Genomic DNA, 21,769 nt, shown 5'->3' with positions numbered 1-21,769 from the left:
GCTGGGACTGTGAATCTGCTGGGAGAGTGAACCTGCTGTGTTTGGGAATCTGCTGGTGGAGTGAACCTGCTGGAACTGTGATCCTGCTGGGAGAGTGAACCTGCTGGGAGAGTGAATCTGCTGGGACTGTGAACCTGCTGGGAGAGTGAACCTGCTGGGAGAGTGAATCTGCTGGGACTGTGAACCTGCTGGGACTGTGAACCTGCTGGGACTGTGAATCTGCTGGGAGAGTGAATCTGCTGGGACTGTGAACCTGCTGGGAGAGTGAACCTGCTGGGAGAGTGAATCTGCTGGGACTGTGAACCTGCTGGGAGAGTGAACCTGCTGGGAGAGTGAATCTGCTGGGACTGTGAACCTGCTGTGACTGCGAACCTGCTGGGACTGTGAATCTGCTGGGAGGGTGAATCTGCTGGGACTGTGAACCTGCTGGGGGAGTGAACCTGCTGGAACTGTAAACCTGCTGGGAGAGTGAATCTGCTGGGAGGGTGAACCTGCTTGGAGAGTGAACCTGCTGGACTGTGAACCTGCTGGGAGAGTGAACCTGCTGTAACTGTGAACATGCTGGGAGAGTGAACCTGCTGGGAGATTGAATCTGCTGGGACTGTGAACCTGCTGGGGCTGTGAACCTGCTGTGAGAGTGAATCTGCTGGGAGAGTGAACCTGCTGGGAGAGTGAATCTGCTGGGAGGGTGAACCTGCTTGGAGAGTGAACCTGCTGGGACTGTGAACCTGCTTGGAGAGTGAACGTGCTGGAACTGTGAACATGCTGGGAGAGTGAACCTGCTGGGAGATTGAATCTGCTGGGGCTGTGAACCTGCTGTGAGAGTGAATCTGCTGGGAGATTGAACCTGCTGGGAGAGTGAATCTGCTGGGAGAGTGAACCCTCTGGGAGAGTGAATCTGCCTGGACTGTGAACCTGCTGGGAGAATGAATCTCCTGGGAAAGTGAACCCTCTGGGTGAATGAATCTGCTGGGACTGTGAACCTTCTGGGACTGTGAACTTGCTGGGAGAGTGAACCTGCTGGGACTGTGAACCTGCTGGGGGAGTGAACCTGCTGGAACTGTGAATCTGCTGGGAGAGTGATCCTGCTGGGTTTGTGAATCTGCTGGTTGAGTGAACCTGCTGGAACTGTGATCCTGCTGGAAGAGTGAACCTGCTAGGAGAGCGAATCTGCTGGGACTGTGAACCTGCTGGGAGAGTGAACCTGCTGGGAGAGTGAATCTGCTGGGACTGTGAACCTGCTGGGACTGTGAACCTGCTGGGACTGTGAATCTGCTGGGAGAGTGAATCTGCTGGGACTGTGAACCTGCTTGGAGAGTGAACCTGCTGGGACTGTGAACCTGCTGGGAGAGTGAACCTGCTGGAACTGTGAATCTGCTTGGAGAGTGAATCTGCTGGGAGTGTGAACCTGCTGTGACAGTGCATCTGCTGGGACTGTGAACCTGCTGGGGCTGTGAACCTGCTGGGAGAGTGAATCTGCTGGGAGAGTGAACCTGCTGGGAGAGTGAATCTCCTGGGAGAGTGAATCCTCTGGGAGACTGAATCTGCTGGGACTGTGAACCTGCTGGGACTGTAAACCTGCTGGGAGAGTGAACTTGCTGGGAGAGTGAATCTGCTGTGACTGTGAACCTGCTGGGAGAATGAATCTCCTGGGAGAGTGAACCCTCCGGGTGAATGAATCTGCTGGGACTGTGAACCTGCTGGGACTGTGAACCTGCTGGGAGAGTGAACATGCTGGGACTTTGAACCTGCTGGGAGAGTGAACCTGCTGGGACTGTGAATCTGCTGGGACAGTGAACCTGTTGGGATTGTGAATCTGCTGGGACAGTGAATATGCTGGGAGAGTGAATCTGCTAGGAGGGTGAACCTGCTTGGAGAGTGAACCTGCTGGGACTGTGAATATGCTGGTAGAGTGAACCTGCTGAAACTGTGATCCTGCTGGGAGAGTGAACCTGCTGGGAGAGTGAATCTGCTGGGACTGTGAACCTTCTGGGAGAGTGAACCTGCTGGGAGAGTGAATCTGCTGGGACTGTGAACCTGCTGGGACTGTGAACCTGCTGGGACAGTGAATCTGCTGGGACTGTGAACCTGCTGGGACTGTGAACCTGCTGGGAGAGTGAATCTGCTGGGACTGTGAACCTTCTGGGACTGTGAACTTGCTGGGAGAGTGAACCTGCTGGGACTGTGAACCTGCTGGGAGAGGGAACCTGCTGGGACTTTGAACCTGCTGGGAGAGTGAACCTGCTGGGAGAGTGAACCTGCTGGGAGATTGAATCTGCTGGGACTGTGAACCTGCTGGGGCGGTGAACCTGCTGGGAGAGTGAATCTGCTGGGAGAGTGAACCTGCTGGGAGAGTGAATATCCTGGGAGAGTGAACCCTCTGGGAGAGTGAATCTGCTGGGAATGTGAACCTGCTGGGAGAATGAATCTCCTGGGAGAGTGAACCCTCTGGGTGAATGAATCTGCTGGGACTGTGAACCTGCTGGGAGAGTGAACCTGCTGGGACTGTGAATCTGCTGGGAGAGTGAACCTGCTGGGACTGTGAATCTGCTGGTAGAGTGAACCTGCTGGAACCGTGATCCTGCTGGGAGAGTGAACCTGCTGGGAGAGTGAATCTGCTGGGACTGTGAACCTGCTGGGAGAGTGAACCTGCTGGGAGAGTGAATCTGCTGAGACTGTGAACCTGCTGCGACTGCGAACCTGCTGGGACTGTGAACCTGCTGGGGGAGTGAACCTGCTGGAACTGTGAACCTGCTGGGAGAGTGAATCTGCTGGGAGGGTGAACCTGCTTGGAGAGTGAACCAGCTGGGACTGTGAACCTGCTAGGAGAGTGAACCTGCTGGAACTGTGAACCTGCTGGGAGAGTGAATCTGCTGGGAGGGTGAACCTGCTTGGAGAGTGAACCAGCTGGGACTGTGAACCTGCTAGGAGAGTGAACCTGCTGGAACTGTGAACATGCTTGGAGAGTGACCTTGCTGGGACTGTGAACCTGCTGGGAGAGTGAACCTGCTGGAACTGTGAATCTGCTTGGAGAGTGAATTTGCTGGGAGTGTGAACCTGCTGGGACAGTGAACCTGCTGGGACTGTGAATTGCTGGGGCTGTGAACCTGCTGGGAGAGTGAATCTCTTGGGAGAGTGAATCCTCTGGGAGACTGAATCTGCTGGGAATGTGAACCTGCTGGGACTGTAAACCTGCTGGGAGAGTGAACTTGCTGGGAGAGTGAATCTGCTGGGACTGTGAACCTGCTGGGAGAATGAATCCCCTGGGAGAGTGAACCTGCTGGGTCAATGAATCTGCTGGGACTGTGGACCTGCTGGGAGAGTGAATCTGCTGGGAATGTGAACCTGCTGGGACTGTAAACCTGCTGGGAGAGTGAACTTGCTGGGAGAGTGAATCTGCTGGGACTGTGAACCTGCTGGGAGAATGAATCTCCTGGGAGAGTGAACCTGCTGGGTCAATGAATCTGCTGGGACTGTGGACCTGCTGGGACTGTGAATCTGCTGGTAGATTGAACCTGCTGTAACTGTGAACCTGCTGGGAGAGTGAACCTGCTGGGAGAGTGAATCTGCTGGGACTGTGAACCTGCTGGGTGAGTGAACCTGCTGGGAGAGTGAATCTGCTGGGACTGTGAACCTGCTGGGACTGTGAACCTGCTGGGACAGTGAATCTGCTGGGACAGTGAATCTGCTGGGAGGGTGAACCTGCTTGGAGAGTGAACCTGCTGGGACTGTGAATCTGCTGGTAGAGTGAACCTGCTGGAACTGTGATCCTGCTGGGAGAGTGAACCTGCTGGGAGAGTGAATCTGCTGGGACTGTGAACCTGCTGGGAGAGTGAACCTGCTGGGAGAATGAATCTGCTGGGACTGTGAACCTGCTGGGACTGTGAACCTGCTGGGAGAGTGAACCTGCTGGGAGAGTGAATCTGCTGGGACTTTGAACCTGTTGGGAGAGTGAACCTGCTGGCACTGTGAACCTGCTGGGTCTGTGAACCTGCTGGGAGAGTGAACCTGCTGGAACAGTGAACCTGCTGGGAGAGTGAATCTGCTGGGAGAGTGAACCTGCTTGGCGAGTGAACCTGCTGGGACTGTGAACATGCTTGGAGAGTGAACCTGCTGGAACTGTGAACATGCTTGGAGAGTGAACCTGCTGGAACTGTGAACCTGCTTGGAGAGTGAACCTGCTGGAAATGTGAATCTGCTTGGAGAGTGAATCTGCTGGGAGGGTGAACCTGCTGGGACAGTGAATCTGCTGGGACTGTGAACCTGCTGGGGCTGTGAACCTGCTGGGAGAGTGAATCTGCTGGGAGAGTGAACCTGCTGGGAGAATGAATCTCCTGGGAGAGTGAACCCTGTGGGAGAGTGAATCTGCTGGGAGAGTGAACCTGCTGGGAGAGTGAATCTCCTGGGAGAGTGAACCCTGTGGGAGAGTGAATCTGCTGGGAGAGTGAACGTGCTGGGTGAGTGAACCTGCTGGGAGAGTGAATCAGCTGGGACTGTGAACCTGCTGGGAGAGTGAGCCTGCTGGGAGGGTGAATCTGCTGGGACTGTGAACCTGCTGGGAGAGTGAACCTGCTGGAACTGTGTACCTGCTGGGAGAGTGAATCTGCTGGGAGGGTGAACCTGCTTGGAGAGTGAACCTGCTGGGACTGTGAACCTGCTGGGAGAGTGAACCTGCTGGAACTGTGAACATGCTGGGAGAGTGAACCTGCTGGGAGATTGAATCTGCTGGGACTGTGAACCTTCTGGGGCTGTGAACCTGCTGTGAGAGTGAATCTGCTGGGAGAGTGAACCTGCTGGGAGAGTGAATCTCCTGGGAGAGTGAACCCTCTGGGAGAGTGAATCTGCTGGGACTGTGAACCTGCTGGGAGAATGAATCTCCTGGGAGAGTGAACCCTCTGGGTGAATGAATCTGCTTGGACTGTGAACCTTCTGGAACTGTGAACTTGCTGGGAGAGTGAACCTGCTGGGACTGTGAACCTGCTGGGGGAGTGAACCTGCTGGGACTGTGAATCTTCTGGGAGAGTGAACCTGCTGGGACTGTGAATCTGCTGGTAGAGTGAACCTGCTGGAACTGTGATCCTGCTGGGAGAGTGAACCTGCTGGGAGAGTGAATCTGCTGGGACTGTGAATCTGCTGGGAGAGTGAATCTGCTGGGACTGTGAACCTGCTGGGACTGTGAACCTGCTGGGAGAGTGAACCTGCTGGGACTGTGAACCTGCTGGGAGAGTGAACCTTCTGGGACTGTGAGTCTGCTGGGAGAGTGAACCTGCTGGGACTGTGAATCTGCTGGTAGATTGAACCTGCTGGAACTGTGAACCTGCTGGGAGAGTGAACCTGCTGGGAGAGTGAATCTGCTGGGACTGTGAACCTGCTGGGTGAGTGAACCTGCTGGGAGAATGAATCGGCTGGGACTGTGAACCTGCTGGGACTGTGAACCTGCTGGGACAGTGAACCTGCTGGGAGAGTGAATCTGCTGGGAGGGTGAACCTGCTTGGAAAGTGAACCTGCTGGGACTGTGAACCTGCTGGGTCTGTGAACCTGCTGGGAGAGTGAACCTGCTGGAACTGTGAACCTGCTGGGAGAGTGAATCTGCTGGGAGAGTGAACATGCTTGGAGAGTGAACCTGCTGGAACTGTGAACCTGCTTGGAGAGTGAACTTGCTGGAACTGTGAACTTGCTTGGAGATTGAACCTGCTGGAAATGTGAATCTGCTTGGAGAGTGAATCTGCTGGGAGGGTGAACCTGCTGGGACAGTGAATCTGCTGGGACTGTGAACCTGCTGGGGCTGTGAACCTGCTGGGAGAGTGAATCTGCTGGGAGAGTGAACCTGCTGGGAGAATGAATCTCCTGGGAGAGTGAACCCTGTGGGAGAGTGAATCTGCTGGGAGAGTGAACCTGCTGGGAGAGTGAATCTCCTGGGAGAGTGAACCCTGTGGGAGGCTGAATCTGCTGGGACTGTGAATCTGCTGGGACTGTGAACCTGCTGGAAGAGTGAACTTGCTGGGAGAGTGAATCTGCTGGGACTGTGAACCTGCTGGGACTGTGAACCTGCTGGGAGAGTGAACCTGCTGGGACTGTGAATCTGCTGGGAGAGTGAACCTGCTGGGACTGTGAACCTGCTGGGACTGTGAATCTGCTGGGAGAGTGAATCTGCTGGGACTGTGAACCTGCTGGGAGAGTGAACCTGCTGGAACTGTGAACCTGCTGGGAGAGTGAATCTGCTGGGAGGGTGAACCTGCTTGGAGAGTGGACCTGCTCGGACTGTGAACCTGCTAGGAGAGTGAACCTGCTGGAACTGTGAACCTGCTTGGAGAGTGAATCTGCTGGGAGTGTGAACCTGCTGGGACAGTGAATCTGCTGGGACTGTGAACCTGCTGGGGCTGTGAACCTGCTGGGAGAGTGAATCTGCTGGGCGAGTGAACCTGCTGGGAGAGTGAATCTCCTGGGAGAGTGAATCCTCTGGGAGACTGAAACTGCTGGGACTGTGAACCTGCTGGGACTGTAAACCTGCTGGGAGAGTGAACTTGCTGGGAGAGTGAATCTGCTGGGACTTTGAACCTGCTGGGAGAGTGAACCTTCTGGGACTGTGAGTCTGCTGGGAGAGTGAACCTGCTGGGACTGTGAATCTGCTGGTAGATTGAACCTGCTGTAACTGTGAACCTGCTGGGAGAGTGAACTTGCTGGGAGAGTGAATCTGCTGGGACTGTGAACCTGCTGGGTGAGTGAACCTGCTGGGAGAATGAATCTGCTGGGACTGTGAACTTGCTGGGACTGTGAACCTGCTGGGACAGTGAATCTGCTGGGAGAGTGAATCTGCTGGGAGGGTGAACCTGCTTGGAAAGTGAACCTGCTGGGACTGTGAACCTGCTGGGTCTGTGAACCTGCTGGGAGAGTGAACCTGCTGGAACTGTGAACCTGCTGGGAGTGTGAATCTGCTGGGAGAGTGAACCTGCTTGGTGAGTGAACCTGCTGGGACTGTGAACATGCTTGGAGAGTGAACCTGCTGGAACTGTGAACCTGCTTGGAGAGTGAACTTGCTGTAACTGTGAACTTGCTTGGAGAGTGAACCTGCTGGAAATGTGAATCTGCTTGGAGAGTGAATCTGCTGGGAGGGTGAACCTGCTGGGAGAGTGAATCTGCTGGGAGAGTGAACCTGCTGGGAGAATGAATCTCCTGGGAGAGTGAACCCTGTGGGAGAGTGAATCTGCTGGGAGAGTGAACCTGCTGGGAGAGTGAATCTCCTGGGAGAGTGAACCCTGTGGGAGGGTGAATCTGCTGGGACTGTGAACCTGCTGGGACTGTGAACCTGCTGGAAGAGTGAACTTGCTGGGAGAGTGAATCTGCTGGGACTGTGAACCTGCTGGGACTGTGAACCTGCTGGGAGAGTGAACCTGCTGGGACTGTGAATCTGCTGGGACTGTGAACCTGCTGGGAGAGTGAACTTGCTGGGAGAGTGAATCTGCTGGGACTGTGAACCTGCTGGGACTGTGAACCTGCTGGGAGAGTGAACCTGCTGGGACTGTGAATCTGCTCGGACTGTGAACCTGCTGGGAGAGTGAACCTGCTGGGACTGTGAATCTGCTGGGACTGTGAACCTGCTGGGAGAGTGAACCTGCTGGGAGAGTGAATCTACTGGGACTGTGAACCTGCTGGGAGAGTGATCCTGCTGGGAGAGTGAATCTGCTTGGTCTGTGAACCTGCTGCGACTGTGAACCTGCTGGGACTGTGAATCTGCTGGGAGGGTGAATCTGCTGGGACTGTGAAACTGCTGGGAGGGTGAACCTGCTGGGAGAGTGAATCTGCTGGGAGAGTGAACCTGCTGGGAGAATGAATCTCCTGGGAGAGTGAACCCTGTGGGAGAGTGAATCTGCTGGGAGAGTGAACCTGCTGGGAGAGTGAATCTCCTGGGAGAGTGAACCCTGTGGGAGGGTGAATCTGCTGGGACTGTGAACCTGCTGGGACTGTGAACCTGCTGGAAGAGTGAACTTGCTGGGAGAGTGAATCTGCTGGGACTGTGAACCTGCTGGGACTGTGAACCTGCTGGGAGAGTGAACCTGCTGGGACTGTGAATCTGCTGGGACTGTGAACCTGCTGGGAGAGTGAACTTGCTGGGAGAGTGAATCTGCTGGGACTGTGAACCTGCTGGGACTGTGAACCTGCTGGGAGAGTGAACCTGCTGGGAGAGTGAATCTGCTGGGACTGTGAACCTGCTGGGAGAGTGAACCTGCTGGGACTGTGAATCTGCTGGGACTGTGAACCTGCTGGGAGAGTGAACCTGCTGGGACTGTGAATCTGCTGGTACTGTGAACCTGTTGGGACTGTGAACCTGCTGGGACTGTGAATCTGCTGGGAGAGTGAACCTGCTGGGACTGTGAATCTGCTGGGAGAGTGAACCTGCTGGGACTGTGAATCTGCTGGGAGAGTGAAACTGCTGGGAGAGTGAACCTGCTGGGAGAGTGAACCTGCTGGGAGAGTGAACCCTGTGGGAGGGTGAATCTGCTGGGATGATGAATCTGCTGGAACTGAGTGTTGATCGGAAAGGGGGCGGGGCTAATCTTTGTGTCGTGTTGAGGAGCGCATGTGCGGGGTGGTTGGCGGCGTCAAGGTGTCTGGGCTTTGGCTTTGAGGCGGAGAGAGGGAAAAGGAGGAAAAGAAGAAGGAAAGGAAGGTGGGTGAGGGAATGGAAGGGAAAGGGAGGGCTGGATGGTCACAGGGATGGGCTGCTGGGCTGTGAAGCTCCAGTTTGCGGTTTGAAAGGGTTTAACCCGCCCTCTGTTCCCACCTCTGCCCCTTGTGTACATTTAAATAGTTACAGACCCGTTCACGTCACCTTAAACAAACTCCCATCCGCCTCTACTCTTTGTTCTAATGGCAGTCAGCTGCTCTACTGTGGAAGCTGTCACAATTGTAGGTGTTGCTTGTGAGGCTGGGTTTCTGCTGTAAATTCCCAGTATTGCCTCCCCCCACCTCCCCAATACAGTTTTTGTATAGGGGGTGTCCCCTGTGCCTCTGAATTGGGGGTGGGGGTGGAGGGGGGAGGTTATTCCAGCCCAATCCTGCACCTACACTTTGCAGCACAAACAGCAACATCCCCTGGTTCCTCAGAACTTGAGGTTGCTGAGGCTACTCCTGCTGACCTGGCTTGAGATTAGTTAACACTGCTGAGGCTGTTTGCACCGCTGGAATGGTGGCACTTTGTTTTAAAGCAGAGCCTTGTTATGAAACTGGCCACATCTCCCCCTTTCACCCAAAAGGAAAAGGCAGTAAAACTTTGAAAATGATTGATATTGGTCCAAACTGGAGTTCCATTTCAAGATATACAAGACCAGTACCAGTCATTCCCAAGTTTTACCTCTTTATCACCCATCTCCCTTAGCCTTGGGCAGCGCCAGAGGACTGAAGAATTGCACATGTTACACCCTTGTTCAAAAAAACGGGTGTAAAGATAAGCCTAGCAACTACAATCCGGTCATTTAACCTCAACGGTGGGGAAGCTTCCAGAAACGATAATTCGGGACAAAGTTAACAGTCACTTGGGCTAATGTGGTTTAATTAAGGCAAGCCAGCATGGATTTGTTAAAGGCAAATGTGTTTAACTAACCTTGCTTGAGTTTTTTGATGAGGTAAGAGAAGGTTGATGTGGGTCATGCTGTTGATGTAGTGTACATGGATTTCCAAAAGGCATTTGATATAGCACCACACAATAGACCTATGAATAAAGTTAGACCTCATGGAATAAAAGTGGCAGTACGAAATTGGCTGAGTGACAGGAAACATAGATTTAATGGTTATTTTTCAGGCTAGAGGAAGGCTAGTAGTGGAGTTCCCCAGCAGTCAGTTTAGAGACCCTTGCTCATCCTGATATATATTAATGACCTGGTGTCAGAATTTGTCAATGATACCAAACTCGGAAGTAGTGTGAACCTTGAGGATAGTGTAAAACTTCAAAGGGACATAGGTTGGTAAATTGGGTGGACGAAATGTAATGTGAGAAATGTGAAGTGATTTATTTTGGTAGGAAGAACATGGAGAGACAATATAAAATAAAGGGTACAATTCTAAAGGGGGTGCAGGAGCAGAGGGACCAGGGGGTATGTGTGCATAAATTATTGAAAATGGCAGGGCAGGTTGAGAGTGCGGTCAATAAAGCATACAGTATCCCAGATTTTATTAATTAGGGGCATAAAGTACAAAAGCAAGGCAGTCATGATAAACCTGGATAAAACATGGATTTGGCTTCAACTAGAGAATTGCATTCAGTTCAGAGAGTGCAGAAAATATTCATGAGAATGGTTCCAGGGATGAGGGACTTCTCCAGTCTACCTGTAACTGAAGCTGGGACTGTTCTTCTTAGAGAAGAGAAGGTTAAGAGGAGATTTGATAGAGGTGTTGAAAAACATGAAGGGTCTGGGCAGAGTAGATAGAGAGAAAGCGTTCCCATTGTTGGAAGGATCAGAAATCAGAGGCAGAGATTTAAGGTAATTGGCAAATGAAGCAGTAGCGACAAGAGGAAAATCTATTTTCATGCGGTGAGTGATTAGGATCTGGAATGCGCTGCCTGAGAGTGTAGTGGCGACAGGGTCAATCGAGTGGTTAGGATCTGGAATGCACTGTCTGAGAGTGTGGGGGAGACAGGATCAATTGAGTGGTTAGGATCTGGAATGCACTGCCTGAGAGTGTGGAGACAGGGTCAATCGAGTGGTTAGGATCCGGAATGCACTGCCTGAGAGTGTGGGGGAGACAGGGTCAATCGAGTGGTTAGGATCTGGAATGCAATGTCTGAGAGTGTGATGGAGACAGGGTCAATCGAGTGGTTAGGATCTGGAATGCACTGTCTGAGAGTGTGGGGGAGACAGGGTCAATCGAGTGGTTAGGATCTGGAATGCAATGTCTGAGAGTGTGATGGAGACAGGGTCAATCGAGTGGTTAGGATCTGGAATGCACTGTCTGAGAGTGTGGGGGAGACAGGGTCAATCGAGTGGTTAGGATCTGGAATGCACTGTCTGAGAGTGGTGGAGACAGGGTCAATCGAATGGTTAGGATCTGGAATGCACTGTCTGAGAGTGTGGTGGAGACAGGGTCAATCGAGTAGTTAGGATCTGGAATGCAATGTCTGAGAGTGTGGTGGAGGCAGGGTCAATCGAGTGTTTAGGGTCTGGAATGCTCTGTCTGAGAGTGTGATGGAGACAGGGTCAATCGGGTGGTTAGGATCTGAAATGCACTGTCTGAGAGTGTGGTGGAGACAGGGTCAATCGAGTGTTTAGGATCTGAAATGCACTGTCTGAGAGCGTGATGAAGACAGGGTCAATCGAGTGGTTAGAATCTGGAATACACTCTCTGAGAGTGTGATGGAGACAGGGTCAATCGAGTGGTTAGGATCTGGAATACACTCTCTGAGAGTGTGGTGGAGACAGGGTCAATTGGGTGGTTAGGATCTGCAATGCACTGTCTGAGAGTGTGGGGGAGACAGGGTCAATCGAGTGTTTAGGATCTGAAATGCACTGTCTGAGAGTGTGATGGAGACAGGGTCAATCGTGTGGTTAGGATCTGGAATGCACTGTCTGAGAGTGTGATGGAGACAGGGTCAATCGAGTGGTTAGGATCTGGAATGCACTGTCTGAGAGTGTGGTGGAGACAGGGTCTATCGGGTGGTTAGGATCTGGAATGCACTGTCTGAGAATGTGATGGAGACAGGGTCAATCGAGTGGTTAGGATCTGGAATGCACTGTCTGAGAGTGTGGTGGAGACAGGGTCAATCGGGTGGTTAGGATCTGGAATGCACTGCCTGACAGTGTGGGGGAGACAGGATCAATCGAGTGGTTAGGATCTGGAATGCACTGTCTGAGAGTGTGGGGGAGACAGGGCCAATCGAGTGGTTAGGATCTGGAATGCACTGTCTGAGAGTGTGGTGGAGGCAGTGTCAATCGAGTGTTTAGGGTCTGGAATGCACTGTCTGAGAGTGTGATGGAGACAGGGTCAATCAGGTGGTTAGGATCTGAAATGCACTGTCTGAGAGTGTGGTGGAGACAGGGTCAATCGAGGCTTTCAAAAGGGAATCATCTGGAGAGGAAAAATTGCAGGGCCACAGGGCAAAGGTGGGGAAGTGGCATTTGGTGAACTATTCCTTTGGGGTTTAGCACAGACCTAATGGCTGAATGGCCACCTCCTGTTCTGTAACCATACTAGGAACTAACAATTCTTTGAATGTACTACAGGGGAGTGCTATTAAGCAGAAAGTATTGCCTGTAGACAAGGAATTCTGACTGGGTTGATGATTGTACAGAGGGTGCCCACAACTCGGCATGAGGATTCAGTTCCTTTTCCTGGTTTCCACCCCAGTAATTGTGCTTTGCAGTTTTCAGGATGAGCTTCCTTGATCCTGATGACCTGCTACAGTGTCCCTATGACATGAACCATCATATCCGAGCTTGCCGATTTCCCTACCACCTGGTGAAGTGCAGGAAGGTAAGACTGCAGGTCTATGCATATAACCCTGGAGTAGCCTAGAACATACAACGACATCTTACTTTCCTACGAGTGCACTATAAATGTACATTGCCCTAAGGTGCTTCACAGATGCGTACTTGGACAAAAATTTGACAGTCACATGAAGAGATATTAGCGCAGATGACCATAGCTTGATGAAACAGATTTCAAGGAGGTGAGAGAAGTGGAGAAGACCAGAGAGGTGCTTCCAGAACTGAGGCCTTAAGCAGTCAAAGCCATGGCTGCCTGTGGTGGAGCAATTAAAATGGGAAGAGGCCAGAATTAGAGCAGCACGGAGATCTCAGAGGGTTGTGTGGGGCTGGAGGAGGTTACAGAGATAGGGAGGGGCGAGATCATGGAGGGATTTGAAAACAAGGATGAGAGTTTGAAAACTGAGGTGTTGCCAAAACTGTAGTTGATATAGCTCAATGAGCAGAGGGGTGAACAAGACTTGGTGTGGTACAGAATGCCCATTACATGGTCCACAGAAACCAGCCTGTGGTTTGAAATGACTGTCCTCTCATCATCTTAAAAATGTCAGATTTTTGGGTTATCTTAAGATTTCGATCAATTTTCTGAGTCCAAAATTCTATTAATTCTGTTTCTTCCATAAGGATTAGCCTTTTGTTCTATCTCATTTGTGCTTTGAACCAATTTATTCTGTGCTCTTTTTTGAAGAGATTAAAGGGCGATGTAATAGAAGTGCTCAAAATCATGCAGGGTTTTGAAAGGGTGAATACCAGTAAGGAGAAACCGTTTCCAAGAAGGGTTGATAACCAGAGGGCACAGATTTAAGTTAATTGGCAAAAGAGCCAGTGGTGATATGAGAAGCGTGTTTACGCAGGAAGTTGTAGTGATTGGGAAAGCACTACCTGAAAGGGTGGTAGAAGCAGATTCAATAGTAACTTTCAAACTTTCATGATAGGTCTTAATATAGGAGTTAATCTCCCAGACAATCCATTTCTAGGTGGTTCTCAAACCAGCAAGACGACACCATGCTGAAAGAAAATGAAGTGATAATTGAAGTATGGTTCCATTTTTGGCTGAAACAATTTTATGTTCATTTTACTTGTAGGCACATCCATGATAATGTAATATCCTTCAATAAGCAATAAGCAAAAACAAATTGGAGTAACACAGGGAATGGGTGTCAAACTCTGGCAGTGAAGGAAAAAACCAGAGCCAGTCTTTACTTGGTATCGATTTATTTACAGAGCAAATTATTACAGGTATATACCTCCTAGCCTGACTCCCGCTCTGTGTCAGTAAGTGTCTCTTTACCTGTACTCAAGAAACCATCCAGTCAATGCACCCTATCTGTATATACTTAACCTCAATTGATATAGTTAAAAATGGGAAAGGGGCTGGAACTAGTTGGATAGCTCTTCTGAAGATCCAGCAAAGACGAGAGAGAACTTTTATCGTCTAAGAAACATGGTGCACACTTCTGGAGTTAGCTACAACTGAGCTTGTTTGAGCACTGTTGATTTTTGGAGTGACTGGGAGTCATGGCTCCTGTGGCTAATATGGGATCAGAATCAGTCTTGCCGACCGCTAGCAACTTATCCACTCGAAGCATAGCCAGCCTTTCAAGTACATCCCACCTATCAATTTTCACACTATCCATCACCACTTTTACCATTATCCCATCAACACCCTCTTTGTTAGTTAAGACTGATACAAAGAACTCATGGAGTATTCTAGTCATGCACCACACTTCTGAGCATGTATCGCCCTCTTTGTTCCTTAAGGCCCCAACTTATTGTATTTGGCCTGGTTCTCACTTGAAGAATTCACCCGATATGGATGATGCACCCTCCTTTTATTTTTGTTTCATCATATTCTCTATCTCCATCTTCATCCAATGAGCCCTGGCCTTGGTCCATCTATCTTTCCCTCTGTTGGAATGTACTGAGGCTGTTACTGTTTTATCTGTCAGTCTTTGGTTCCATTTTACTCTGGCTAGATCCCAAATATCATCCTGTTGAAGTTAGCCCTCCTCCAATTTAGAAGTTCTTCTTTGGATTGTTTCTTGCTGATTCACTCTTACCAAGTGCTCCCTCACAGACGAGAGAGAACTTTTCTCTTCTAAGAAATGCCCTGTGCACTACTGGAGTTAGCTACAATCAAGCTTGTTTGAGCACTGTTGATTTTCAGGGTAACTGGGAGTCATGGCTCTTGTGGTTAACGCGGGATCAGAATCAGTCTTGCCGACTGCTAGAAACTTTTGCAGACCTCATTCCCCAGCACCAGATCCAGCACTGTCTCCTTTCTAGTTGAGCTGAGAACGAACTGATCAAGGAAATTCTCCTAAGCATGGTTCAGAAATTTCTGCCCCTCCTTACCTTTTATTCTAACATCATTCCAATCGATATATCCACTGGTTGGAGTCATACCTAGCACAAAGGAAGATGGTTGTGGTTGTTGGAGGTCAGTCATCTCAGCTCCAGGACATCACTGCAGGAGTTCCTCAGGGTAGTGTCCTTGGCCCAACCATCTTCAGCTGTTTCATTAATGACCTTCCTTCCATCATAAGGTCAGAAGTGGGGATGTTCACTGATGATTGCACAATGTTCAGCACCATTTGCCACTCCTCAGATACTGAAGCAGTCCATGTCCAAATGCAACAAGATCTGGCCAACATTCAGTCTTGGGCTGACAAGTAGCAAGTAAAATTTGTGCCACACAAGTGCCATGCAATGACCATAACCAACAAGAGAGAATCTAACCATCGCTCCTTGACATTCAATGGCATTACCATCACTGAATCCCCCACTATCAACATTCTGGGGGTTACTGTCGACCAGAAACTGAACTGGACCAGCCATATAAATACCTTGGCAACAAGAGCAGGTCAGAGGCTGGGAATTCTGTGGCGAGTAACTCACCCCCTGACTCCCCTGTGTCTCTCCACCATCTACAAGGCACAACTGAGGAGTGTGATGGAATACTCCCTACTTGCCTGGATGAGTGTAGCTCCAACAGTACTTAAGGACTCGACACCATCCAGGACAAAGCAGCCCACTTGATTGGCACCCCATCCACAAACATTCACTCCCTCCACCACCAACACACAGTAGCAGCAGTGTGTACCATCTACAAGATGCACTGCAGGAACTCACCAAGGCTCCTTAGACAGCACCTTCCAAACCCACGACCACTACCATCTAGCAGGACAAGGGCAACAGACACATGGGAACACCACCACCTGGAAGTTCCCCTCCAAGTCACTCACCATCCTGACTTGGAAATGTATCACCGTTCCTTCACTGTCACTGGGTCAAAACCCTGGAACTCCCTCCCTAACGGCACTGTGGGTGTACCTACGCCACATGGACTGCAGCGGTTCAAGAAGGCAGCTCACCACCACCTTCTCAAGGGGCAATTAGGGATGGGCAATAAATGCTGGCCCAGCCAGCGAAGCCCCCATCCTGTGAATGATTTTTTTAAAAACATTGGGTCACTGAAGTCCCCAATATTACCACTTGTACACCTTGCACGTTCTATGACTTCCCTGCTAATTTGTTCCTCTCTCTCACACACACACACACACACACACACAATTTGGGGACATTTAGTATTCCTCCAGCAGTGTGATCATCCCTTGCCCCCTCAGGGATATCCCTTCTTTCCAACACTACAATATCTTCCCTAACCAGTACTGTTATCCCACCTCCATTTTGTCCTTCTATATCTTTTCTGGACGTTTAGTGTCCATAAATCTTAAGTGCCAGCCCTTGCCATTTTTAAGCCATATTTCCTTAATTGCCACTACATCATATTCCCACATATCTATTTGCGTTTGTGTCTCACCAGCCTTTTTCACCATACTTTGTGCCTTCATGCGCATGTATTTCAAAGCTGTCTTTTTACTCCTCATAGTCCTTAGTCTGCTTCCATCTAGTATGGCACTGCTACCAGCCCAACAATATCACTCCTTTATGTACCTTATCCCTCTTCTACTTTGCATTCTGGTGCCCACCGCAACCCACCCCCCCCCCACTGCCAATTTAGTTTAAACCCTCCCTAACCACACTAGTGAGCCTCCTTGCGAGGACATTGATCCAAGTCTTATTGAGGTGCAGCTCACCCCTTTTGCATAGATGCCTCCTGTCCCAAAACAGGTCCCAATGTCCCAAGACCTGAAGCCCTCCCCCCCCCTGCACCAGGACTCATCCATGCATTGATCCTCCCCATCTTCCCATTTCTGCTCTCACCAGCATGTGGCACTGGGAATAATCCCGAGATTACGACCTTCAAGTTCCTACTTTTTAACTTCCTCCCTAGCTCCTTAAAATCTGACTATCGGACCTCAGTACCTGTCCTCTCTATATCGTTGGTTCCAACACATACCACAACTCCTGACTCACTCCCTTCCCTTGTAGAATATTCTGCACTCTCTCCATGATGTCCTTTACCTTGGAACAGGGAAGCAACACACCGTGCAGGACTCTCAATGATGGTTACAGAAATGCCTGTCTGTCCCCCTAACTATGGAATTTCCTTTAACTACTGTATCTACTTTCCTGTTCCCTCCTGTGCAGTTGTCCATTGGTGCTATGGTTTGGACTGCACTCCTTCCAGGTGTCGTCACTCCCAGCAGTACCAGTTTGAGGCTGGCACACATCCTTAAGACTCCTGTACTACCCGCCTCTTCCTACTCTTCCAGACGTTAGCCTATCTCCTATCCTGACCTCTCTCTGCCTGTGGAGTAACCACCTGCTGGAATGTACGATCCAGGAATCACTCATCCTCCCAGATGCTCCGCAGTGACTGCGGCTGCCCCCTCAAGCTGGGAAATCCTGAGCTTGGACTGAAGCTGTTGGAGGCACTTCCTACACACGTGGTTCCCCCAAGATACATGAAATGCCCTGAAGTTCCCAGCTGTTAGACACAGATGGGCATAGAAGATCTCATGGCACTGTTTTGAAGAGCAGCAGCGGAGCTCTGCCAGTGCCCTTGGGTCGATATTTGTCATTAGTTGTCCCTCGATTCGAGGATGACATCTACTCAGAGTCACGAGTTTCCGCAACGGGTCTTCATGTGACTGAACAGGCCGATTCTCAACCGACAGATGTTTGGGCACATGGGGCAGGATGACCCGTGAGGCAGTCGGGTCCGGAGTGCAGGATTTGCTTCCTTTACTTTCCTCTGTCACTGCTCTCCCTCATCATTTAAGATGTTGTGACTCAAAGCATGATGGGCAAGTTGTCACCATTTTGAATGATAGCGAGCTCCTCCCAGTCATTGATGTCAATGCTACCGTGCTTCAAGGTGAGAGAGTGTCTTTGAAGTGTTTATTTTTGTCCTTCCCAGAACGTTGGCCATTTGGGAGTTAAGAAAACAGGAACTGGCAGGGGGATACTTATTGGCTATCTGGACACAGTGTCCAGACCATCGAGTTCATTTTGCAGGAGTTTTGCCTGAATGCTTGTGGAGCTGGCTTCAAGAAGGACACTAGTGTTTGTTTGATGGTCCTCCCATTGAACCTGGAGGATGTGCATTGCTGATGGAACTTCTCGTGTCGCTGATGCATGGTCTGGGTCTCACTACAGTACAGGAGTGTGGTGATGGCAACTGCTCTGTACATTGGGACTTGTGTTGACTTGCAGAGGTCTTTGTTGTCAAACAGTCACTGTATTAGTTTGTAGATGGTTGAGCTGGCACAGCTGATCTGGTGTTGGATCTCCTCATTAATAGTGGCTTTTTGAGAGAGGTGGCTGCCAAGGTTTGGGAAGTGCTGAACATATCCCAGAGTCTGTCCTTCACAGTATATATGGGAGGTGGAGTATTTGACTGACTCTGTGGGTTGATATGAGTTTTGTTTAGACAATATTCATGTACAGACCAAGTCTCTTGTATGCAGAGATTGAGAGTGCATGCAAATCTGGTGCAGTCACCTGCAAACTGTACATCTGGTCAGTTTAGCTTTGACATGGAGGTGACTGAGGTTAGAGGTTTCCATCTAGATGGTATTTAATGCTGATACCAGACGGCGGTTGATCTTTGCGGTGAATAGCCACTGTCAGGTACATTGTAAATAGTATAGGGGTAATCACACAGCCTTGCTTTGTGCTGGTCCAGGTCTTGAAGGCATCTGTTTCAGATTACCCACTGAAGACAGCTGCAGTCATATCATCATGAAGCAATTGCAGGATTGTGGTGAAGTTTCTTGGATATCCAAATCTCTGAAGCACAATCCACAGAGCCTCATGATTTACTGAGTCAAATGCTTTGGTCAGGTCGATGAATGAAATGAAGAGTTCCTGGTGGTGTTCTCGACATTTTTCTTTGATTTGTCTGGCAGCAAAGACCAGGTCAAAGGTTCCTCTGGAAGATTGAAAGCCACACTGTGTCTCTGGGAGGAGTTCCTCAGCTACAGGAAGTAGACGATTCAGGAGAACAAATGTCAGGAATTTCCCTGCTATGGATAGGGAAATGTCTCGATAGTTTCCACAGCATGATTTATCTCCCTTCTTGAAGATAGTTACAATAATCTCATTCCTCAAGTCAGGGGAGTTCTTTTCCCTCCCTAATCCATAGGATGAGTGCATGAAGTCCTAATGTGAGCAAAAGCCCCACCAGCTTTGAAGACCTCAGCTAGAATACCATTGGGGTCACAGTCTTTGGTGTTTCTCATTGGATAGATTGCTTGTTGCAGCTCTCCCATCGATAGTGGTTCACCCATGGATTCTACCACAGGATACTGGGGGATAGCCTGGGGAGTGTCAGCTGCCATTGTGGATTCACGGTTGAGGAGTTTTTGAAAATGTTTTTTCCTGTGTTGATTGCTTCCATTACTCTCTATGATCACTGAATCAACGGTTTTAATGGCATCCTGACCAAAAGCTTGCAGTCCGTCCGCTTCTCTGCCCTTTCAGTCACATTGTCACATAACATGCTCCCCACATTGTGAGGTTTATTAAAAAATTAGCCAGTAAGTTTGAGAGTGAACCTGGAAGAAAGCGATTTCTATAGTGTTCATTTGGGACAAGTTTGCCATATCAATTGATCTTGAGGAAACCACTAATTTTTGCAGTTACGTTGGTAACAGGCAACTCTCCCACTTGAATTGAGCTGCATTATTAGCAGAGCTGGTTGGTTCCTCCATTAGGGAGGAGCTTGGCTGCAAAAGAGTGGCAGCTGTTTTGAGAACTCTGCTGTACTAATCAGAATAATTGGAGCAGCAGGGCTGCTGGTTTGACTTGTCGGTATGGGTAGAGGTGGGATTGGACAAGATTAAACTTTTAACCCTTGATCGTTGGTTAATAGGGACGTTGGTGAAAAGAATAACGCATGGTTCATTGGACCCGACTCGAATCTACTGGAGCTGAGCACCATGTCTGTTGGTGAACAATGGGGTAGCAGGGATTTCAATTTAGTGTGCCATAGGCTCTCTATATTCTTTAGTAACTAGAAGGCGGGTGGTAAGGAAGGGAGTCAGGGCATGGTAGGGGGGTCATTCTACCATTGTTACAATGGTACATTGTATCTCTGCAAATATCAATATTGAGGCTTTAGAATTGGTTCTATGGCCCTCATCAGTAACTAGAATGTCCACGTGTTTAACAATTAACTAAACGGTTGATAATCAGGCTTTCTGTTTGCTTTCAAAAATCCACAAAAAATTGCAAGCATGCCCCTCTCTCGCTCTGTAACACTTTCTGAATTTATCAAGCTTAAGTAACTCAAATCTAACAAAAGCCCCATGAGCTGTGTAATCAGTGTGGCCCGCCATTTTAATGGCGCTCTCAAATGCCCGACATTGGTCGGGCTTTTGCCCGGGCAGCAGTGGCCCTGATGATGGGCAGGAAAGGCAGGGGCAACCCTGTCTCGGAGGACCCTGCCCTTGCTGCTGAGTGGGTGGAGTCTGTGGCTACCGTCAACCAGGCAGACCTGGGGGTTGGGGAGGGGGCAGGTGTTTGGTGAGGGTCGAGTTGTTGCTACGGGCAGCCATTATTGCTGGGGGCCTCCTACTTGGGCCACAGAGTGCCCGATTAAGAGCTCCCACTGCCCGCAGGAAGACTGCCTGGCGGTAAGCACACCTGCTGCTGGTAAAATGCTGGTGATGGGAAGATGCCCTTAACATGCCACTTTCTTTCATATTCTTTCATGTGTTGTGGGCATCACTGGCAAGGCCAGCATTTGTTGCCCATCCCTAATTGCCCCTAAAAAGAGTTTGCTTGGTCATTTCAGAGGGCAGCTAAAAGTCAGCCACCTTGCTGTGGGTCTGGAGTCACATGTAGGCTAGACCAGGTAAGGAGGGCAGATTTCCTTCCCTAAAGGACATTAGTGACCCAGACAGGTTTTTATGACAATTAACGATAGTTGTCATGGTCACCATTACTGAGACTAGCTTTATAATTCCAGATTTATTAATTGAATTTAAATTCCACCAACTGCTGTGGTGGGATTTGAACTCATGTCCCCAGAGCATTAGTCTGGGCCTCTGGATTATTAGCCCAGTGACATTACCACGACACCACAGCTTCCCCAAAGTGTCACAGTTAACTTCTGGATGATAAGGCCGTCCTCCATCTTCTCCCCCTCCCCCAACGGTGAAATGCCATAGCGGCAGGGAGGTGATGGGGACACCCCTCAGTTTTACCGCTCCCCCTCTGATTTTATCCTGCAGCTTGCCCCTGCAGGCCCCATGAAATCCTGGCCATTCTCTCTCTGTTTGACCTTCACTCGACACCAACAAAAGCTTTTGAAATCTGCACCCTGGCACTTCTACAAATCATTTTGTAGAACTGCCAAATAGATTTTGTGGCAATACTTCTGTCAGATTCTATAATTCAGCTCGCTAATTGCTACAAATGAGCCCTGGAAAATTGCATACACAGCCTGCAAGGATCTGCTTTTAACAGAATTACTGCTGTTGGCAGAAGTATTAAGCCTGAGCCCAGGCTTTTGGGAGAGCTGCAACTTTGGAGTAAAAGCCTTGGGGACTTTGGAAAATAGTGGTTAAACCTAATTATATCACTGCAAAAGATGCACTTTTTTATTTTAGAGCTTAATTTGGGCATTAGAATTTTTACTGAGTGAAAAATGGAGGCTGAAATTCTTGTGAGAAAGCATTGAGTAATTTGAGTCATTCAAATGAGCTGTGTTGCCAAGATTTGACATTGGGATTTTCGTTCTGAATGTTTTTACTATTTGTATCTTCTATCTTGAGAAAATGGTGACCCGCCAAACAAAGGGTTGTGGGCAGGAAGTGTGTGTGGATACAAGAGTTTCAAGAACGTACATAGATATCGATAGAATAGGTGAGTGGGCAAAG

At 49.7% G+C, this 21,769-nt stretch overlaps 1 protein-coding gene across 1 annotated transcript in view; it reads left to right on the top strand.

Moving 5' to 3' along the window:
- LOC121273203 overlaps positions 1 to 21,769 on the top strand; it is a 74,399-nt gene that overhangs the window by 39,160 nt on the left and 13,470 nt on the right. Inside the window, exons 5-6 of the mRNA XM_041180195.1 lie at positions 8,573 to 8,668; positions 12,356 to 12,465. Coding sequence (XP_041036129.1) covers positions 8,573 to 8,668; positions 12,356 to 12,465 — 206 coding nt within the window. The remainder of the gene's footprint in view (positions 1 to 8,572; positions 8,669 to 12,355; positions 12,466 to 21,769) is intronic.

Source organism: Carcharodon carcharias, chromosome X (genome assembly GCF_017639515.1).
Source record: "Carcharodon carcharias isolate sCarCar2 chromosome X, sCarCar2.pri, whole genome shotgun sequence".
NCBI classification, from domain to species: domain Eukaryota; kingdom Metazoa; phylum Chordata; class Chondrichthyes; order Lamniformes; family Lamnidae; genus Carcharodon; species Carcharodon carcharias.
Note: the sequence above shows the minus strand (reverse complement) of the source record. Positions and strands in the feature narration are given on the sequence as shown.